Genomic DNA, 20126 nt, shown 5'->3' on the forward strand with positions numbered 1-20126 from the left:
AAACTTGTTGTCGGTGTAAAGGATCTAGAATGCGAACATGAACCAACACACAACCAGACAGACACAAAAAATGGATGGAAAGACAGACAAACAAACAAACAAACAAACAAACAAACAAACAAACAAACAAACAACCCAAAACGCAATTCTAAAAAAAGTGCCAGTAAGAGATATATATCAGATAATTATTTTGAAAGAAAATCGACATGGTGAACACGGTTTCACAAAAATAGGATGATTGATTGATTCCCAAACCTCGTTGTCAGACAGATTCTATTTCAAAGAGACCTTCATTATTCACGCGCAATCCACCACACAGCTGACCAGGTTTTCACACAGCTGACCAGGTTTTCACACAGCTGACCAGGTTTTCACACAGCTGACCAGGTTTTCACACAGCTGACCAGGTTTTCACACAGGATCAGAGCTTCCTTCCACTTGAAAACATACCAACAATCAACTTCTGCACCGATAGAAAGTATAGTGGTTTTGAGCATTGAGTAATTTGCTTTAACGGACAACAAACCGTCCAATTCACAACACCAGAAAACGATAAACAACAAATAAACAACTTGTGTGTGTGGTGTATTCATTCGTACACCAAGTGTGTGTGTCTAACTGGAAGGAATGTTTTGTGTGTGTCTAACTCGAAGAACTGTCATCATTTAGCTGACATGTATGATAATTAATTCGACGTTTTATAGAGTGGATCCGTGATAACTGTCATCATTTAGCTGACATGTATTGTCATGAACTCGACGTTTTATGGGGTGGATCCGTAATAACTGTCATCATTTATTTAACTGGTACGCTTAACAATCCTTTCTACATCGTTGTAGCATTTTTAGAGATACAATCCTACTTGTTTAAGCGATCACATGCAGCATCCAGACCTGGGAACCCCTGTTTAGTACTTGGAGTATTCTCAAACAAACTTGGTCTATTTTAAGAATTTAAATGAATGTACTCCACATAGCATTTGAATATCGAGGATTCAAACGAGCTTCTTTCAATGTTTAATGACAAAAGCTGTAATCATTGATCAAACGCCGAGTTATACACTCATTTGTATTTATTAAAATAAACAATACCCCAGTGACAATACCCCAGTGACAATACCCCAGTGACAATACCCCAGTGACAATACCCCAGTGACAATACCCCAGTGACAATACCCCAGTGACAATACCCCAGTGACAATACCCCAGTGACAATACCCCAGTGACAATACCCCAGTGACAATACAGGAATGGCAGGGATGGGCTTGTGAAGAAAAGTTTTCTGGGAATTGTTCTCGTCGTATTTTTTTCCACCGACCGTACTGTCGTATTTTAGACGATCAGGCGTACAAAATACGGCGACATCGTATGGATTCCCAGGTCTGAGCACCCCCATAACTGTCATAACAAAACAGATCAGTCTCACCACAGCAAGAAGTACCGTGTCCTCATCGTTCATGTCTACCCCCCTCCCCTCCCCCCCAAATACAATTCTTCACAGACAGTACGCAATCTACAGACTGACGCTTTGAATTAGACATGTGTCCACATGGAACGATGTGTTGTTATTAAATATAACAGGACGGACAGCTCTGCGCAGGGACACATGACTACTGACACGAGCAGTCATGTCACTTTGAATTAGACATGTGTCCACATGGAACGATGTGTTGTTATTAAATATAACAGGACGGACAGCTCTGCGCAGGGACACATGACTACTGACACGAGCAGTCATGTCACTTTAACAGTAGTCAAATAACCAAAGGCAAGTAAGCGATCTAAATGCATACGCCATGTGCGATGGAGTAAGCGAGAGTTAAACGGAACCAATCTCCTGGCACCTGAGAGCATAACAAGCATTGAAATGAACAAGCGACTTTCATCCTCACAGAAAAAAGAGTTCCCTTACTTCCCTTTGGTTAGTTGACCTCCAAACAGCGCTCTGCCTCATTTCGTTTGAGATTATTTAAAAGAAGTCGTTGCCCTTTGTAAAAACAACACGTTACTAACAGGCTTAGAAATAAACACAAAAAACACCTGACAATTGATACAAAAACTGGTGTAAACCGTATTTGTGGTGTGTGTGTGTGTGTGTGTGTGTGTGTGTGTGTGTGTTTGTGTGTGTGTGTGTGTGTGTGTGTGTATGTGTATGTGTGTGAGAGAGAGAGTGAGTGTTTGTGTTCGTGTGGGTGTATCTGTCTTTCTGTGTGTGCTAAAGCGTCTATGAGCCTTCCCCTAGCAAGCATGTCCTTTTCATCACATCTCACAGGGGAAGGTGAAGAAAGAAGATGAAAACAAACTACAGTTTAATTGACCAAAAACTTAAAAGACGCCTTCCGTCTACCGGAAAAGAAATTATTAAGAGAAGACCGAGAACGAAGCAGAGAATAACATCGATTTTTAAATTCATTTTATTTTATTTTGTATTAATCGGTTGCCTGGACCCTCGAGACAACACACACACACACACACACGCACACACACACACACACGCGCGCACACACACACACACACACACACACACACGCGCGCGCACGCACACACACACACACACACACACACACACGCGCGCGCACACACACACACACACACACACACACACACACACACACACACGCACACACTTTGTTTGGGATGAATTTGTTTCTGAAACAGCCACTTTGTAATTTTACGAAATTATTTCTTTACAAAAAACCACTGTGCACATGTATGTATAGATCTATAGCACCCAGGCTTTTCATTGTCGTGGAGGAATGGTAAAACTCTTATCCTATGTGAAAGTCTGACAAGATCTGAGACTATGAGGCGAACTGTTTTCAAGAGGCGGTAAGTAAGTAAGTAATCTTCGAATTGACACCTACGTCAATCTGCAAAATAAATCAACAAATATCCCCACTACGCACATGATATCCCCACTACGCACATGATATCCCCACTACGCACATGATATCCCCACTACGCTCAGGATATCCCCACTACGCACAGGATATCCCCACTACGCACAGGATATCCCCACTACGCACAGGATATCACCACTACGCACAGGATATCCCCACTACGCACAGGATATCACCACTCCGCACAGGATATCCCCACTACGCACATGATATCACCACTACGCACAGGATATCACCACTACGCACAGGATATCCCCACTACGCACATGTTATCACCACTACGCATATGATATCCCCACTACGCACAGGATATCCCCACTACGCACAGGATATCACCACTACGCACAGGATATCCCCACTACGCACAGGATATCACCACTCCGCACAGGATATCCCCACTACGCACAGGATATCACCACTACGCACAGGATATCACCACTACGCACAGGATATCCCCACTACGCACATGTTATACCCACTACGCACAGGATATCACCACTACGCACAGGATATTCCCACTACGCACAGGATATCACCACTACGCACAGGATATCATCACTACGCACAGGATATCACCAATACGCACAGGATATCACCACTACGCACAGGATATTCCCACTACGCACAGGATATCACCACTACGCACAGGATATTCCCACTACGCACAGGATATCACCACTACGCACAGGATATCACCACTACGCACATGATATCACCACTACGCACAGGATATCCCCACTACGCACATGTTATACCCACTACGCACAGGATATCACCACTACGTACAGGATATCACCACTACGCACAGGATATCACCAATACGCACAGGATATCACCACTACGCACAGGATATTCCCACTACGCACAGGATATCACCACTACGCACAGGATATTCCCACTACGCACAGGATATCACCAATACGCACAGGATATCACCACTACGCACAGGATATTCCCACTACGCACAGGATATCCCCACTACGCACAGGACGCAGCTAGGCTGTTGGCGTTTGGCACGTGTTTCAACTAAAAGACTCTCGTCTCGTGTTACATCCACAACAGTACAGTGCTACTGAGTGTGACCGCTTTAACGAGATTCAATGCATGTACCTTTATGGAAACAAGGAAACAAAATCTCACACAAACTATAATCCCGCGGGGGCGGGCGTGGGACGTGAGGAAAAATAACATGGATACGAAGGAGGAAAAGAGAAGTCGTAAATGGGCAAGCGAAGCGAATAAACCCAAGGGGTAAAGGCCTCCCACTCGTGTGTAGGTGTCTACAAAACGGCAGTGGTTAGGAACAAAATTGGAAACGTGGCCTTGATGTTGCGATGTATATATCCTACAATTTCGTTATTCGTGCAAATCTGATAAGGGGATGGGTGAAGGGAGAGGCGGCAGGGAGGGGGGGGGGGGGGTGCGGGGATTTTAAGGGGGAAGGAGGAATAGAGAGAGCGAGAGAGAGAGGGAGAGAGAGACAGAGACAGAGACAGAGACAGAGAGACAGACAGACAGACAGAGAATGAGAGAGAGAGAGAGAATAAGATAGACAAACTGGATGAGAGATAAAGAGAGAGAGAGAGCGAGAGAGAGAGAGAGAGAGAGAGAGAGAGAGAGAGAGAGAGAGAGAGCGAGAGAGAGAGAGCGAGAGAGAGAGAGTGAGAGAGAGAGAGAGAGAGAGAGAGAAGAGAGAGAGAGAGAGAGAGAGAGAGAGAGAGAGAGAGAGAGAGAGAGAGAGAGAGAGAGAGAGAGAGAGATCGAAAGACACACGCAGAAAAGACTGGGAAGGTAGCCTACTTACAACCAGAGGGGTCCAATGGAGACGAAGCCTGCGAATTCCAGACAGACGCTTTAACTTCTCGTGTGGCAGACATGTTCTACGGTCCAAAGCGAGGCTACCGGAAGTACGAAGCGCTTCCTACGACACCGACCGGAAATGATAAACGGTCAGAGAGCCAAGGGCGACAACTTGAGGTGAGCGCTTCCTGTCCAGGAAATTTGTCGGAAAGGGGGAGAAGTGTGAAGATTGCGTAGAATAATTATCTCTGATCGGTGTTTGGTGTCTGAGTGTGGTGAGGGTAAGGGGGAGGGGGTGGTGTTTGGTGTCTGAGTGTGATGTGGGTAAGGGGGAGGGGGTGGTGTTTGGTGTCTGAGTGTGGTGTGGGTAAGGGGGAGGGGGTGGTGTTTGGTGTCTGAGTGTGGTGTGGGTAAGGGGGAGGGGGTGGTGTTTGGTGTCTGAGTGTGGTGTGGGTAAGGGGGAGGGGGTGGTGTTTGGTGTCTGAGTGTGGTGTGGGTAAGGGGGAGGGGGTGGTGTTTGGTGTCTGAGTGTGGTGTGGGTAAGGGGGAGGGGGTGGTGTTTGGTGTCTGAGTGTGGTGTGGGTAATCATAATAATAATAAATGAGCATTTATATAGCGCAACATCATAACTTTACAATTATGCTCTTTGCGCTTGACACATTTAAAATTAAAACACAGTTATACAAGCATTTACATCTACATTCATAGTCAGCAACGCTTAATTAAAAGCATACACCATCAAACATACATACAAAAGATTCTTCCACTAACTAAGAAATAAAAACATGAATAAAATAGGTAGTGAAAACAAGGAAATACCAGCTGAATACCCTTAATCAAACAGAACATGATTGTTATCAACAATACTGAAAACAGCCCTGGATGTTTATATACATTATCACATTATCACTAAAACAACAAATACACTACATGTAGCCTACTGATGGACTGAGAAAACAAAATCAGGGGTTGTATTTCTTGAAGAGGTGCGTTTTAAGTGCTCGTCTGAATGCTTTGGGTGACTGAGAGTGGCGGATGTGAAAGGGGAGAGAATTCCATTGTGTGGGTGCTCAGAAAGTAAAAGTGCGTTGTCCGTATGTTTTGGTTTTGGTGTGTGGAATGGTGAGGATGCGACAGTCAGAAGAGGCACGGAGTTGTCTTGCTGGAGAATAGACGGTGAGGAGTTCAGAGAAGTAAGCAGGAGACGAGCCAGAAAAGAAGTTAAAGCAGAGGGTGGACAGTTTGTAGTCAATGCGGGCTTGAATAGGTTAGGGGGAGGGGGTGGTGTTTGGTGTCTGAGTGTGGTGTGGGTAAGGGGGAGGGGGTGGTGTTTGGTGTCTGAGTGTGGTGTGGGTAAGGGGGAGGGGGTGGTGTTTGCGGTGGAGAGATTTGCATTAACAGTTAAGGGGTAATAGAGCGAGATTGCGATGAGACTATTAGTAGTGAAGGACTGCTGATATCGGCTTTTTTTCTTTCCTTCTTCGTTGTTCAGCATTTTACAAATAGCACCTGGTCTGAACCCAGAACCACACATTCCCTCAGCAGCAAAGGGGCAAGGACTGAAATTGTAGACAGCGGAAATGTCAACCCCAAACATGTACACTTATTTGCGGAAGAGCGGGTATACTTTAATAGCTTCAGACAGGCAAATAAAAACAAACCAAACAAGTTTGGAGAATCAAATTGTCTCTCCATTCATGAGATAATGTTGCTGACAATTTCAACGTCAGAAAAACATCATCGAAAGATGTCCTTTCTCGGTATTACTACTTAGACTCTCTGCACGAGGTGTGTCCGGTTCATTCGAGTTTCTCCAGTTCAGCAATGCGATCACAAAAACGCACTGGTAAACCCAATAGGATAGCAGCACGGTTAATTTGGGCACAACAGTTCTTGACGTCACCAGAAGAACACATGATAGTCTGTGTCTGCAAGATCAGGTGAAGCTCTGTTGCACCACACTTTGAAGTAATCCCACACTTTGAAGTAAATTACTTCAAAGTGTGGGGATGTGCCCCACACTTTGAAGTAAACCCATGTTTTACTTCAAAGTGTGGGGGGATCTTCCCACACTTTGAAGTAAACTCAGTTTTTACTTCAAAGTGGGGGGGGATCTTCCCACACTTTGAAGTAACTTACTTCAAAGCGTGGGACTTTTGCATCGTCTGTTTGAGCCTGATGATTTTGTCCAAAAAAATGGCAAAGTCTTTTGGATGAGTGAACAGAAAAAGTGAGCGAGCCAAAAAACATAGTGATGTTTGTTATCAGGCTTTAAGCAATGTCCCATTGTTGAGTGTGACGAAAACTCGTGGTGACGATTTTAAAACATGTTGGGTCATGCGGAGACTATCTGGGAACAATTGGGCTAATTCGGCACGATTTTACCGCCTTTGAGTCTGCACAATAGTTGATCCGTGTTTGTTTCGACCTGCGACCAGAGAATCGCTCCACACACAGAGCTCCACCTTTCTCCACACCGTTCTCCACACCGTTCTCCACACCTTTCTTCACACCTTTCTCCACACCGTTCTCCACACCTTTCTCCACACCTTTCTCCACACCTTTCTTCACACCGTTCTCCACACCGTTCTCCACACCTTTCTCCACACCTTTCTCCACACCGTTCTTCACACCGTTCTCCACACCGTTCTCCACACCGTTCTCCACACCGTTCTCCACACCGTTCTCCACACCTTTCTCCACACCGTTCTCCACACCTTTCTCCACACCTTTCTCCACACCGTTCTCCACACCTTTCTCCACACCTTTCTCCACACCTTTCTCCACACCTTTCTCCACACCGTTCTCCACACCTTTCTCCACACCTTTCTCCACACCGTTCTCCACACCGTTCTCCACACCTTTCTCCACACCTTTCTCCACACCGTTCTCCACACCTTTCTCCACACCGTTCTCCACACCGTTCTCCACACCGTTCTCCACACCGTTCTCCACACCTTTCTCCACACCTTTCTTCACACCTTTCTCCACACCGTTCTCCACACCTTTCTCCACACCTTTCTCCACACCGTTCTCCACACCGTTCACCACACCGTTCTCCACACCTTTCTCCACACCGTTCTCCACACCGTTCTCCACACCGTTCACCACACCTTTCTCCACACCGTTCTCCACACCTTTCTCCACACCGTTCTCCACACCTTTCTCCACACCGTTCTCCACACCTTTCTCCACACCGTTCTCCACACCGTTCTCCACACCGTTCTCCACACCGTTCTCCACACCGTTCTCCACACCTTTCTCCACACCGTTCTCCACACCTTTCTCCACACCTTTCTCCACACCGTTCTCCACACCTTTCTCCACACCTTTCTCCACACCTTTCTCCACACCTTTCTCCACACCGTTCTCCACACCTTTCTCCACACCTTTCTCCACACCGTTCTCCACACCGTTCTCCACACCTTTCTCCACACCGTTCTCCACACCGTTCTCCACACCTTTCTCCACACCGTTCTCCACACCGTTCTCCACACCGTTCTCCACACCGTTCTCCACACCTTTCTCCACACCTTTCTTCACACCTTTCTCCACACCGTTCTCCACACCTTTCTCCACACCGTTCTCCACACCGTTCTCCACACCGTTCACCACACCGTTCTCCACACCTTTCTCCACACCGTTCTCCACACCGTTCTCCACACCGTTCACCACACCTTTCTCCACACCGTTCTCCACACCTTTCTCCACACCGTTCTCCACACCTTTCTCCACACCGTTCTCCACACCTTTCTCCACACCGTTCTCCACACCGTTCTCCACACCGTTCTCCACACCGTTCTCCACACCGTTCTCCACACCGTTCTCCACACCTTTCTCCACACCGTTCTCCACACCTTTCTCCACACCTTTCTCCACACCGTTCTCCACACCTTTCTCCCTACCGTTCTCCACACCGTTCTCCACACCGTTCTCCACACCGTTCTCCACACCGTTCTCCACACCGTTCTCCACACCTTTCTCCACACCGTTCTCCACACCGTTCTCCACACCGTTCTCCACACCGTTCTCCACACCGTTCTCCACACCGTTCTCCACACCGTTCTCCACACCGTTCTCCACACCGTTCTCCACACCGTTCTCCACACCGTTCTCCACACCTTTCTCCACACCGTTCTCCACACCTTTCTCCACACCTTTCTCCACACCGTTCTCCACACCGTTCTCCACACCGTTCTCCACACCGTTCTCCACACCGTTCACCACACCTTTCTCCACACCGTTCTCCACACCTTTCTCCACACCTTTCTCCACACCTTTCTCCACACCGTTCTCCACACCGTTCTCCACACCGTTCTCCACACCGTTCTCCACACCGTTCTCCACACCGTTCTCCACACCGTTCTCCACACCTTTCTCCACACCGTTCTCCACACCGTTCTCCACACCGTTCTCCACACCGTTCTCCACACCGTTCTCCACACCGTTCTCCACACCGTTCTCCACACCTTTCTCCACACCGTTCTCCACACCTTTCTCCACACCTTTCTCCACACCTTTCTCCACACCTTTCTCCACACCGTTCTCCACACCGTTCTCCACACCTTTCTCCACACCGTTCACCACACCGTTCTCCACACCGTTCTCCACACCGTTCTCCACACCGTTCTCCACACCGTTCTCCACACCTTTCTCCACACCGTTCTCCACACCTTTCTCCACACCGTTCTCCACACCTTTCTCCACACCTTTCTCCACACCGTTCTCCACACCGTTCTCCACACCTTTCTCCACACCGTTCACCACACCTTTCTCCACACCGTTCTCCACACCGTTCTCCACACCGTTCTCCACACCGTTCTCCACACCTTTCTCCACACCGTTCTCCACACCGTTCTCCACACCGTTCTCCACACCGTTCTCCACACCGTTCTCCACACCTTTCTCCACACCGTTCTCCACACCTTTCTCCACACCTTTCTCCACACCTTTCTCCACACCGTTCTCCACACCGTTCTCCACACCGTTCTCCACACCGTTCTCCACACCGTTCTCCACACCGTAGCTCCCCTAATAGACCATTTTCGGAAATAATTCCGTCGGGTTTGCATGGGCTGTGGAAGAGTGAATTCCTTGCGTTTCCTCTGACACACTTTGCAGGGCTAGGGGCCAATCACTAGCTAGGGGTGTGTCGGAAACACCTGGACAGGAGCATGGTTTCTATTACGCCCCTCGCTAGTGATTGGCCAAGCCAATATTTGTCAGAGGAAAAGCAAGGGTATTCACTTTTCCACAACCCATACAAACGACGGAGTTATTCCCGAAAATGGTCTAAAACAAGGTTCACCAGTACGTTTGTGTCATCGGAATTCTTAACTTTGGAGAAACTGGACCATGATAGTTGTGGTTGCTTCAATCGTTTTGTTTTGACCTGAAATAAACCTTCCAAAAAAGCAACCTTTCTTAGTTTTAAAAAATAATTCTGATGTGGATCGTCAGCAATCTCTCTGAGCGTGTTTTTAATCCAAACATATCACATCTCTCTGAGCGTGTTTTTAATCCAAACATATCACATCTCTCTGAGCGTGTTGTTAATCCAAACATATCACATCTCTCTGAGCGTGTTGTTAATCCAAACATATCACATCTCTCTGAGCGTGTTGTTAATCCAAACATATCACATCTCCCTGAGCGTGTTGTTAATCCAAACATATCACATCTCTCTGAGCGTGTTGTTAATCCAAACATATCACATCTCTCTGAGCGTGTTGTTAATCCAAACATATCACATCTCTCTGAGCGTGTTATTAATCCAAACATATCACATCTCTCTGAGCGTGTTATTAATCCAAACATATCACATCTCTCGGATGTGTACGCCATAATGCAGCAAAGCGTGACAGGATAATGTAAATGCACACGCTCCACAGACGTGTCGCTGACGTCACAGGGTTCTCGCTGGCACCCACGGTACAATGTTAAGCTCCCAATGCCAAAGCACGATGGGAGCCATTTATTCCAATCCTGTCTGATACGACGCCTACAGAGATAACCCCGTGTAAATGGACGCCCCCAAATTCCGGCCCATTTCCTCGAAGGAAGAGACACAATTAATGGCAAACCATACCTCACGACCACAAATTTGCCACTATCAGTGCGACCCAACGAGGAAAAAAGAAAGTGTCGGCGATGAAACAAATAGTGCTGAGGAACTATGGGAAGATTTACGTCGTAGTCTGAACTACTTCCAGTTGAGTGCCCTATTATGGCTGCGAGGTCATTGTGGCGATGTTTCCAAGCAGTGACAAATACGTCATTAAACTTTTGGTTTAAACAGTTTATTTAGGTACAACAATACAAAGTCATGGAGTGTATAATGTAATAAAAGGAGCACAACAAGATGAACTTAAGCTTAAACTTAATAAACAAATCCAGGAAGTATTGTACTAAGTGTTGATATGGTGACGACCCTAATGTCTGAGAGAACAACAGGGCAGTGGGATGGGTAGCCGAGGTCTCCTGAAGGAGGTTCAGAATACAACAGGGCAGTGGGGTGGGTAGCCGAGGTCTCCTGAAGGAGGTTCAGAATACAACAGGGCAGTGAGATGGGTAGCCGAGGTCTCCTGAAGGAGGTTCAGAATACAACAGGGCAGTGGGGTGGGTAGCCGAGGTCTCCTGAAGGAGGTTCAGAATACAACAGGGCAGTGAGATGGGTAGCCGAGGTCTCCTGAAGGAGGTTCAGAATACAACAGGGCAGTGAGATGGGTAGCCGAGGTCTCCTGAAGGAGGTTCAGAATACAACAGGGCAGTGAGATGGGTAGCCGAGGTCTCCTGAAGGAGGTTCAGAATACAACAGGGCAGTGAGATGGGTAGCCGAGGTCTCCTGAAGGAGGTTCAGAATACAACAGGGCAGTGAGATGGGTAGCCGAGGTCTCCTGAAGGAGGTTCAGAATACAACAGGGCAGTGAGATGGGTAGCCGAGGTCTCCTGAAGGAGGTTCAGAATACAACAGGGCAGTGAGATGGGTAGCCGAGGTCTCCTGAAGGAGGTTCAGAATACAACAGGGCAGTGAGATGGGTAGCCGAGGTCTCCTGAAGGAGGTTCAGAATACAACAGGGCAGTGAGATGGGTAGCCGAGGTCTCCTGAAGGAGGTTCAGAATACAACAGGGCAGTGAGATGGGTAGCCGAGGTCTCCTGAAGGAGGTTCAGAATACAACAGGGCAGTGAGATGGGTAGCCGAGGTCTCCTGAAGGAGGTTCAGAATACAACAGGGCAGTGAGATGGGTAGCCGAGGTCTCCTGAAGGAGGTTCAGAATACAACAGGGCAGTGAGATGGGTAGCCGAGGTCTCCTGAAGGAGGTTCAGAATACAACAGGGCAGTGAGATGGGTAGCCGAGGTCTCCTGAAGGAGGTTCAGAATACAACAGGGCAGTGAGATGGGTAGCCGAGGTCTCCTGAAGGAGGTTCAGAATACAACAGGGCAGTGAGATGGGTAGCCGAGGTCTCCTGAAGGAGGTTCAGAATACAACAGGGCAGTGAGATGGGTAGCCGAGGTCTCCTGAAGGAGGTTCAGAATACAACAGGGCAGTGAGATGGGTAGCCGAGGTCTCCTGAAGGAGGTTCAGAATACAACAGGGCAGTGGGGTGGGTAGCCGAGGTCTCCTGAAGGAGGTTCAGAATACAACAGGGCAGTGGGATGGGTAGCCGAGGTCTCCTGAAGGAGGTTCAGAAGACACAAGTTAACTTGAACTTTCAACAAGCCAGTAAGTACTCTACTTTCGAATGTAGATATGGCGACAAAACACAGAGACACAAGTTAACTTGAACTTTCAACAAGCCAGTAAGTACCCTACTTTCGACTGTAGATATGGCGACAAAACACAGCGACACAAGTTAACTTGAACTTTCAACAAGCCAGTAAGTACCCTACTTTCGACTGTAGATATGGCGACAAAACACAGCGACACAAGTTAACTTGAACTTTCAACAAGCCAGTAAGTACCCTACTTTCGACTGTAGATATGGCGACAAAACACAGCGACACAAGTTAACTTGAACTTTCAACAAGCCAGTAAGTACCCTACTTTCGACTGTAGATATGGCGACAAAACACAGAGACACAAGTTAACTTGAACTTTCAACAAGCCAGTAAGTACCCTACTTTCGACTCTAGACATGGCGACAAAACACAGAGACACAAGTTGACTTGAACTTTCAACAAGCCAGTAAGTACCCTACTTTCGACTGTAGATATGGCGACAAAACACAGCGACACAAGTTAACTTGAACTTTCAACAAGCCAGTAAGTACTCTACTTTCGAATGTAGATATGGCGACAAAACACAGAGACACAAGTTAACTTGAACTTTCAACAAGCCAGTAAGTACCCTACTTTCGACTCTAGACATGGCGACAAAACACAGAGACACAAGTTGACTTGAACTTTCAACAAGCCAGTAAGTACCCTACTTTCGACTGTAGATATGGCGACAAAACACAGCGACACAAGTTAACTTGAACTTTCAACAAGCCAGTAAGTACCCTACTTTCGACTGTAGATATGGCGACAAAACACAGCGACACAAGTTAACTTGAACTTTCAACAAGCCAGTAAGTACCCTACTTTCGACTGTATAGATATGGCGACAAAACACAGAGACACAAGTTAACTTGAACTTTCAACAAGCCAGTAAGTACCCTACTTTCGACTGTAGATATGGCGACAAAACACAGCGACACAAGTTAACTTGAACTTTCAACAAGCCAGTAAGTACCCTACTTTCGACTGTAGATATGGCGACAAAACACAGCGACACAAGTTAACTTGAACTTTCAACAAGCCAGTAAGTACCCTACTTTCGACTGTAGATATGGCGACAAAACACAGCGACACAAGTTAACTTGAACTTTCAACAAGCCAGTAAGTACCCTACTTTCGACTGTAGATATGGCGACAAAACACAGCGACACAAGTTAACTTGAACTTTCAACAAGCCAGTAAGTACCCTACTATCTACTGTAGATATAGAGACAAAACACAGCGACACAAGTTAACTTGAACTTTCAACAAGCCAGTAAGTACCCTACTTTCGAATGTAGATATGGCGACAAAACACAGAGACACAAGTTAACTTGAACTTTCAACAAGCCAGTAAGTACCCTACTTTCGACTGTATAGATATGGCGACAAAACACAGAGACACAAGTTAACTTGAACTTTCAACAAGCCAGTAAGTACCCTACTTTCGACTCTAGACATGGCGACAAAACACAGAGACACAAGTTGACTTGAACTTTCAACAGGCCAGAAAGTACCCTAATACCTACAGTAGATATAGAGACAAGACAATATCGAAGCATACAGGAGGACGGGGGGGGGGGGGGGAGGCAAAAGATATATCCAAAGCTTGAACTCTGAAAAAGTCTGTGTGTACTTTGCTGGATGGAAGGCGACAAACCGTACGTCGATTTTAAGGAATAGGAAAGGGGGTAGGGGGGGGGAGGGGGTAGGGAGAGGGGGGAGGGGGCGGACTGAGAGGGGAGGGGGGAGGGGGCGGACTGAGAGGGGAGGGGGGATGGGGAAGAAGTGGAGAGAAAATAAGTAAACTCGGACACAACGGAAGCCAGTACTTATATCATGCTGTGGAAGAAGAGTCCACAAAACAACATTTTTAAAATGCACTGCCGGGGATTGAGGGGGTGGGGTGGGATTGGCTAACGATAACGTGATGCCTTAAAAACAGAACCCGCCCTACTTCTGGTAAAATGGCAGAGACACCACCGCAATATTAAAATAAAATATCAAAACGATGGTCGGGGTGGGTGTGGGGGGTTGGAGTAGAGGTGGACACTTACTAGTTTCACTTAGATTCTCTCTCTCTCTCTCTCTCTCTCTCTCTCTCTCTCTCTCTCTCTCTCTCTCTCTCTCTCTCTCTCTCTCTCTCTCTCTCTCTCTCTCAAATACATTTCTTGTTATGTCTTTCTATTCTTCATGTGGGTCGTTGTAAGTGTTCTTCCGGGCTCCATTCTATTTAAGTCATCTTACATTAGTTCTTTACTCTTTTTCTGTCAAATTATTTGTCTTTTTGTTCTTCGTCTTTATTTCTTTTCCAGTCTCTTTGCCAAATGTGACCCTCCACCACGAAATGAGTCGCATGTCACCTTTGCAAGATTTTCATATTTTTACATTTTCCTAAAGAGTTGTTTATGCTCTATTCAGTGGTGAAAACCGTTTTAGAAAAGAGCGAGTTTGAGTTATAAGCCTGTGACTAAGGTGACCCTCACACTGTTACCAGACACTCCCCGGACTTATATCAAGCCTAGCGCAGAACCGCGCGAGGTGACATGCAACTCATTTCGTGGTGGAGGGTCACAAATGACAACAACCTCCATTTATAAGGAAGCTCAGCTTTTTGTCTTCGCCTTTCATCATCATCATTTTACTTTCTATGCTCATAGACATTAGAGTTTTTTGGAATTCTTTCGCATTCGCTTTTGTGCTTGAGTGGACAACTGTTAAAACACAAGGAGGCTTGCAACATTTAGTGCAACTCGAGTGAGGGAGATAATGTTGCCCTTGAACACGAAGTGGGTGAAACCGACGTGTTGATGAACGTTCAACTCCCTGGCACTTATAAGAATTAATGTTCCTCAGCATAAAACGACCGGCACGGTTGGCCTAGTGGTAAGGCGTCCGTCCCGTGATCGGGAGGTCGTGGGTTCGAACCCCGGCCATACCTAAGACTTTAAAATTGGCAATCTAGTGGCTGCTCCGCCTGGCGTCTGGCATTATGGGGTTAGTGCTAGGACTGGTTGGTACGGTGTCAGAATAATGTGACTGGGTGAGACATGAAGCCTGTGCTGCGACTTCTGTCTTGTGTGTGTGGCGCACGTTATATGTCAAAGCAGCACCGCCCTGATATGGCCCTCCGTGGTCGGCTGGGCGTTAAGCAAACAAACAAACAAGCATAAAACTATAGAATAAAATCAATCCATACAAATAATACGTTGAAAAATGAGATGCCCAACGTTCTAATAAAATACTCGACTGCGACAGAAAAAACAAGGAGACAAATTAAATATTACATTAGAAGATAAACACTGGAAATTAGCTAACGAATGCTCGACAGAAACCCGTCTTCGTCTATTGCATTGGAAAATTTTACACAATATATATCCCACCAATATTTTGCTACATAAGATGGGAATTCGTCAAACAAATCTTTGTCAGTATTGTAACGAAACCGACTTCATCGAGCACTTTTTTTGGCAGTGTAGAGCAGTGCAACCCATATGGCAGGAATGTCAAGGGTACATATTTAAATGTACAGGCAAAAATATAAAGTTAAGCTGCGAAGAGGCTCTTTGGGGTATTTCACACGTGATATCCCCAGAGAGAAAACCTTCATAATTAATCACCTTATATTGATATCGAAAATGTGCATAAGCCAGTTTAAGTACGGAAATCCAAAAACTATCATGAAGATCTTATTTCAGAACCAAGCTCGAGTTCGAAATTTCTAGTAAAATTGAACTGTGTATAAGAATATAGATAACTAGTAGTATTGTGCTGTTAATGTAAAGTTATTTATATATGCGCTGTATGATGCTGTGCTGAAAACTAGTACTGTAATTGGTAATTTGTAAATTCTCGCCTTTGTCTATCGAGCGTTGGATTAATTAACTTGTTATGTATTGTCCCGCTGAAAATGTATTATATAACAGAATTATGGGAACAACAACAACAACACACACACACACACACACGCACACACACACACACACACACACACACACACACGCACACACACACACACACACACACACACACACACACACACGCACATACACGCAGACATTAGTTAAATTGTTGTTGAATTAAAAAGTAATCTAATGGAAATGTAACCTGTAATGTAAAAGAAAACAAAATTAAAATTTCATTAAAAAAAAAAGACCAATGAAGAAGGATATGCTCACCGCCCAAAAAGAAAAAAAAAAAAAAAAAAAAAAAAAAAAAAAAGACGAAAGCGGCAAAAAAGATGGGTTGAAGCAGCCTTGCATGCAACTGAGGTCGAAAAAAAAATAAAAAAATAAAGGAGACAAAGAGAAAGTTGGCTATGTTCTATTGAAGAGAGAGAGAGAGAGAGAGAGAGAGAGAGAGAGAGAGAGAGAGAGAGAGAGAGAGAGAGAGAGAGAGAGAGATAGATAGAGATAGAGAGAGAGAAACGAGATAGAGAGAAACGAGATAGAGAGAAACGAGATAGAGAGAGAGAAATATAAAGAGAGAACAGATATTTACAGAGGTGTGGCAGAGAAAAATTGAGCGCGCACACACATACGGACACACACACACACACACACGCACTTACACATATACACACACAAAGGCAGGAGGCAGATAGATACACCACAAGATACACCATTTCACCACGAGCATATCGAATTGCAGAAAAGTGACACACATAAAGATTAACGCCCACACACGTGTGTGTGTGTGTGCGTGTGTGTGTGTGTGTGTGTTTGTGAGTGGGTGTGTTTGTATGTGTGATATATGTGCGTGCGCGCGCGCGCGCGTGTGTGTGTGTGTGTGTGTGTGTGTATGTTTGCGTGCGTGCGTGCGTGTGTTTTTCCTCCTTTTTTTCTTTTTTTTCTTTTTTCCCCCTTTTTTACCTCCCCCCCCCTCTCCCCCCCCCCCCCCCCTTATAAGTGTGTATTACTTTTAGTCTGTATGCCTGTGCCCTTGACATCATCCAACCAGTTCTCTCCCCTTTCATTCATTTCCGTTCCTAGAGTTACTTCCCCTTTTTGCGTGTTTCCCCTCCATTTTCTTTCAAACCCTGTTCGTTCCGTGTTGCGTCTGCTTTTTGTTGTCTTTTGTGTTCTTTTCCTGATGAAGCTTCCAGAAGCGAAAATTCGTAATCGTCTTGTGTCGTCTTTGTATTGGTGAGTACAGTAATCCTTTGCTTTTTAACTTTGTTCATCTTACCACAGTCACTTCGTTGTTTAGATTTTTTGTATTCAATTTAAAATGATCCCCGGGTGAAGTTGAACTGTGCTTGCGTTACGTTTTGCACGCGAAGACCGAGAACATTAACACACTAGAAGCTGAATCGACACGCTTTGGATGTGGATACACGCTACTCATAACGATCAGAAATGAAGAATATATAATTATATTAAGGTCTTGTTATATAAAACGGTTGCTTAACTTTTGAGCTTGAGTTTATTATATCACGTACAGGGTGACCCCACCAAAAATGTAACCCCCATAAAGTATAATAACTTCTACATCTGTAGACCGAATTACGTCATAATTTATACTAGTTCCATGGTGATAGCATGCATACGTGCCAGCAGTGATGAAGTAACCTATACAATTACATCCCTTCAGCGGAAACTCTTTTGCTACTATCAAATATTGCGTGACAATTAACAAACAGCAGCTTGCATCCATGCTAAACACGCCAGACGGAGTTTGACGTCACTTCCTTGTGACGCTTTGACCCGGACAGAACTTGACGTCATGTCTCACTCATCACATTGGTCAGTTCCATAACGAGCAGGCTACAGAAGGAAATATTAAACAATCTCCAGACAAATGCGCCTGAATTTATGGGAGAATCGGCCTTGGGATAACCTGTATCGTATTCTTTATGACTGTCGATTTTAGAAGCATGTGACCCACATAATGAATAAGTTCGTGTTTGAAAAGTCAGGCAAAACCAAAGTGCATTCCTCAACGAACCAGGACCTTCGTGAGATAAAGGAAAACAGCACAATCACGTACGTCATTACGTAGAAAAAGATGTACTTTCTGCTGAACTTTGACAACTTTGAAGGATGGTCTTACTTCATGCACACGCCTGGCTCAATCTGATATGATGAGCAGAAGGAAAAAAAAAATACAAATAAAATAAAAACTGCGCAATCATGCGACTCATTACAATGATCGAGATTGCTTGGGCTGCGCCGTGACATATTGCGCTGTCGCTTTGACGCTTTGAGGGTTTATAGTCATCAGCCTTAAAAAGTCCTTTAGACAAAGGGAATTACAATATGTACAAAGATATACCGAAAATCACACTGTCGGCATCAAGTAAGGCAAATCTATTCGCTGCCTTGTGACAAAATATTGCAAACACACACACACACAGACACACACACACAGACACACACTCAAACACACACACACACACACACACACACACACACACGCATGCACGTGCACGCACGCACGCACGCACACGCACGCACGCACATCACACACACACACACACACACACACACACACACACACACACACACACACACACACACACACACACACACACACACACACTGCCTCACAGACAAACACAAGTATCCCGCCGGAAAACTCAAGCCTAAACGAATAAGGCAAAATTACTAAATTTAGTCAAGCTGTGGAACTCACAGAATGAAACTGAACGCACTGCATTTTTTTCACAATGACCGTAGTCCGCCGCTAGTGCAAAAGGCAGTGAAAGTGACGAGCCTGTTCAGCGCGGTAGCGGTTGCGCTGTGCTGCACAGCACGCTTTACTGTACATCTCTTCGTTTTAACTTTCTGAGCGTGTTTTTAATCCAAACATATCATATCTATATGTTTTTGGAATCAGGAACTGACAAGGAATAAGATGAAATTGTTTTTAAAACGATTTCGGAAATTTAATTTTAATCATAATTTTTATATGTTTAATTTTCAGAGCTTGTTTTTAATCCGAATATAACATATTTATATGTTTTTGGAATCAGAACATGATGAAGAATAAAATAAAAGTAATTTTGGATCGTTTTATAAAAAAATAATTTTAATTACAATTTTCAGATTTTTAATAACCAAAGTCATTAATTAATTTGTAAGCCTCCATGCTGAAATGCAATACCGAAGTCCGGCCTTCGTCGAAGATTGCTTGGCCAAAATTGCAATCAATTTGATTGAAAAATGAAGGTGTGACAGTGCCACCTCAACTTTTACAAAAAGCCGGATATGACGTCATAAAAGACATTTATCGAATAAAAAGAAAAAAAGTCTTGGGATTTTATACCCACGAACTTTCATGTAAAATTTCATAAAGATCGGTCCAGTAGTTTACTCTGAATCGCTCTACACACACACACACACACACACACACACACACACACACACACACACACACACACACACACACACACACACACACACACACACACATACACCACGACCCTCGTCTCGATTCACCCTCTATGTTAAAACATTTAGTCAAAACTTGACTAAATGTAAAACACACAAAAATTCACTCTGAGCTTTCGTTTATCTACTGTTCAATTATTCTTAGGACCCAAATGCTACCGTTATCCGATTTTTACAGAACGGTTTTTTTGTTTTTACAACTTTTCGTGTAAAAATAGAAGCGCGCACAATCATGTAGTGTTGACCATTTCAAAGGTTACTATTGTCATAACATT

General features: G+C 45.1%; 1 protein-coding gene across 1 annotated transcript; it reads left to right on the plus strand.

The window, feature by feature from the left end:
• Positions 1-4838: 4838 nt before the first annotated feature.
• LOC138963625 (soluble scavenger receptor cysteine-rich domain-containing protein SSC5D-like) lies at positions 4839-8362 on the plus strand (the record flags this gene model as incomplete). Its single annotated transcript, XM_070335472.1, has 3 exons — positions 4839-4876; positions 7158-7826; positions 7870-8362. Coding segments are annotated over exons 1-3 (1200 nt in total), but the record flags the coding sequence as incomplete, so codon positions are not given.
• Positions 8363-20126: the final 11764 nt, after the last annotated feature.

The sequence above is a fragment of the Littorina saxatilis genome, linkage group LG4 (assembly GCF_037325665.1).
Source record: "Littorina saxatilis isolate snail1 linkage group LG4, US_GU_Lsax_2.0, whole genome shotgun sequence".
Classification (NCBI taxonomy): Eukaryota; Metazoa; Mollusca; class Gastropoda; order Littorinimorpha; family Littorinidae; genus Littorina; species Littorina saxatilis.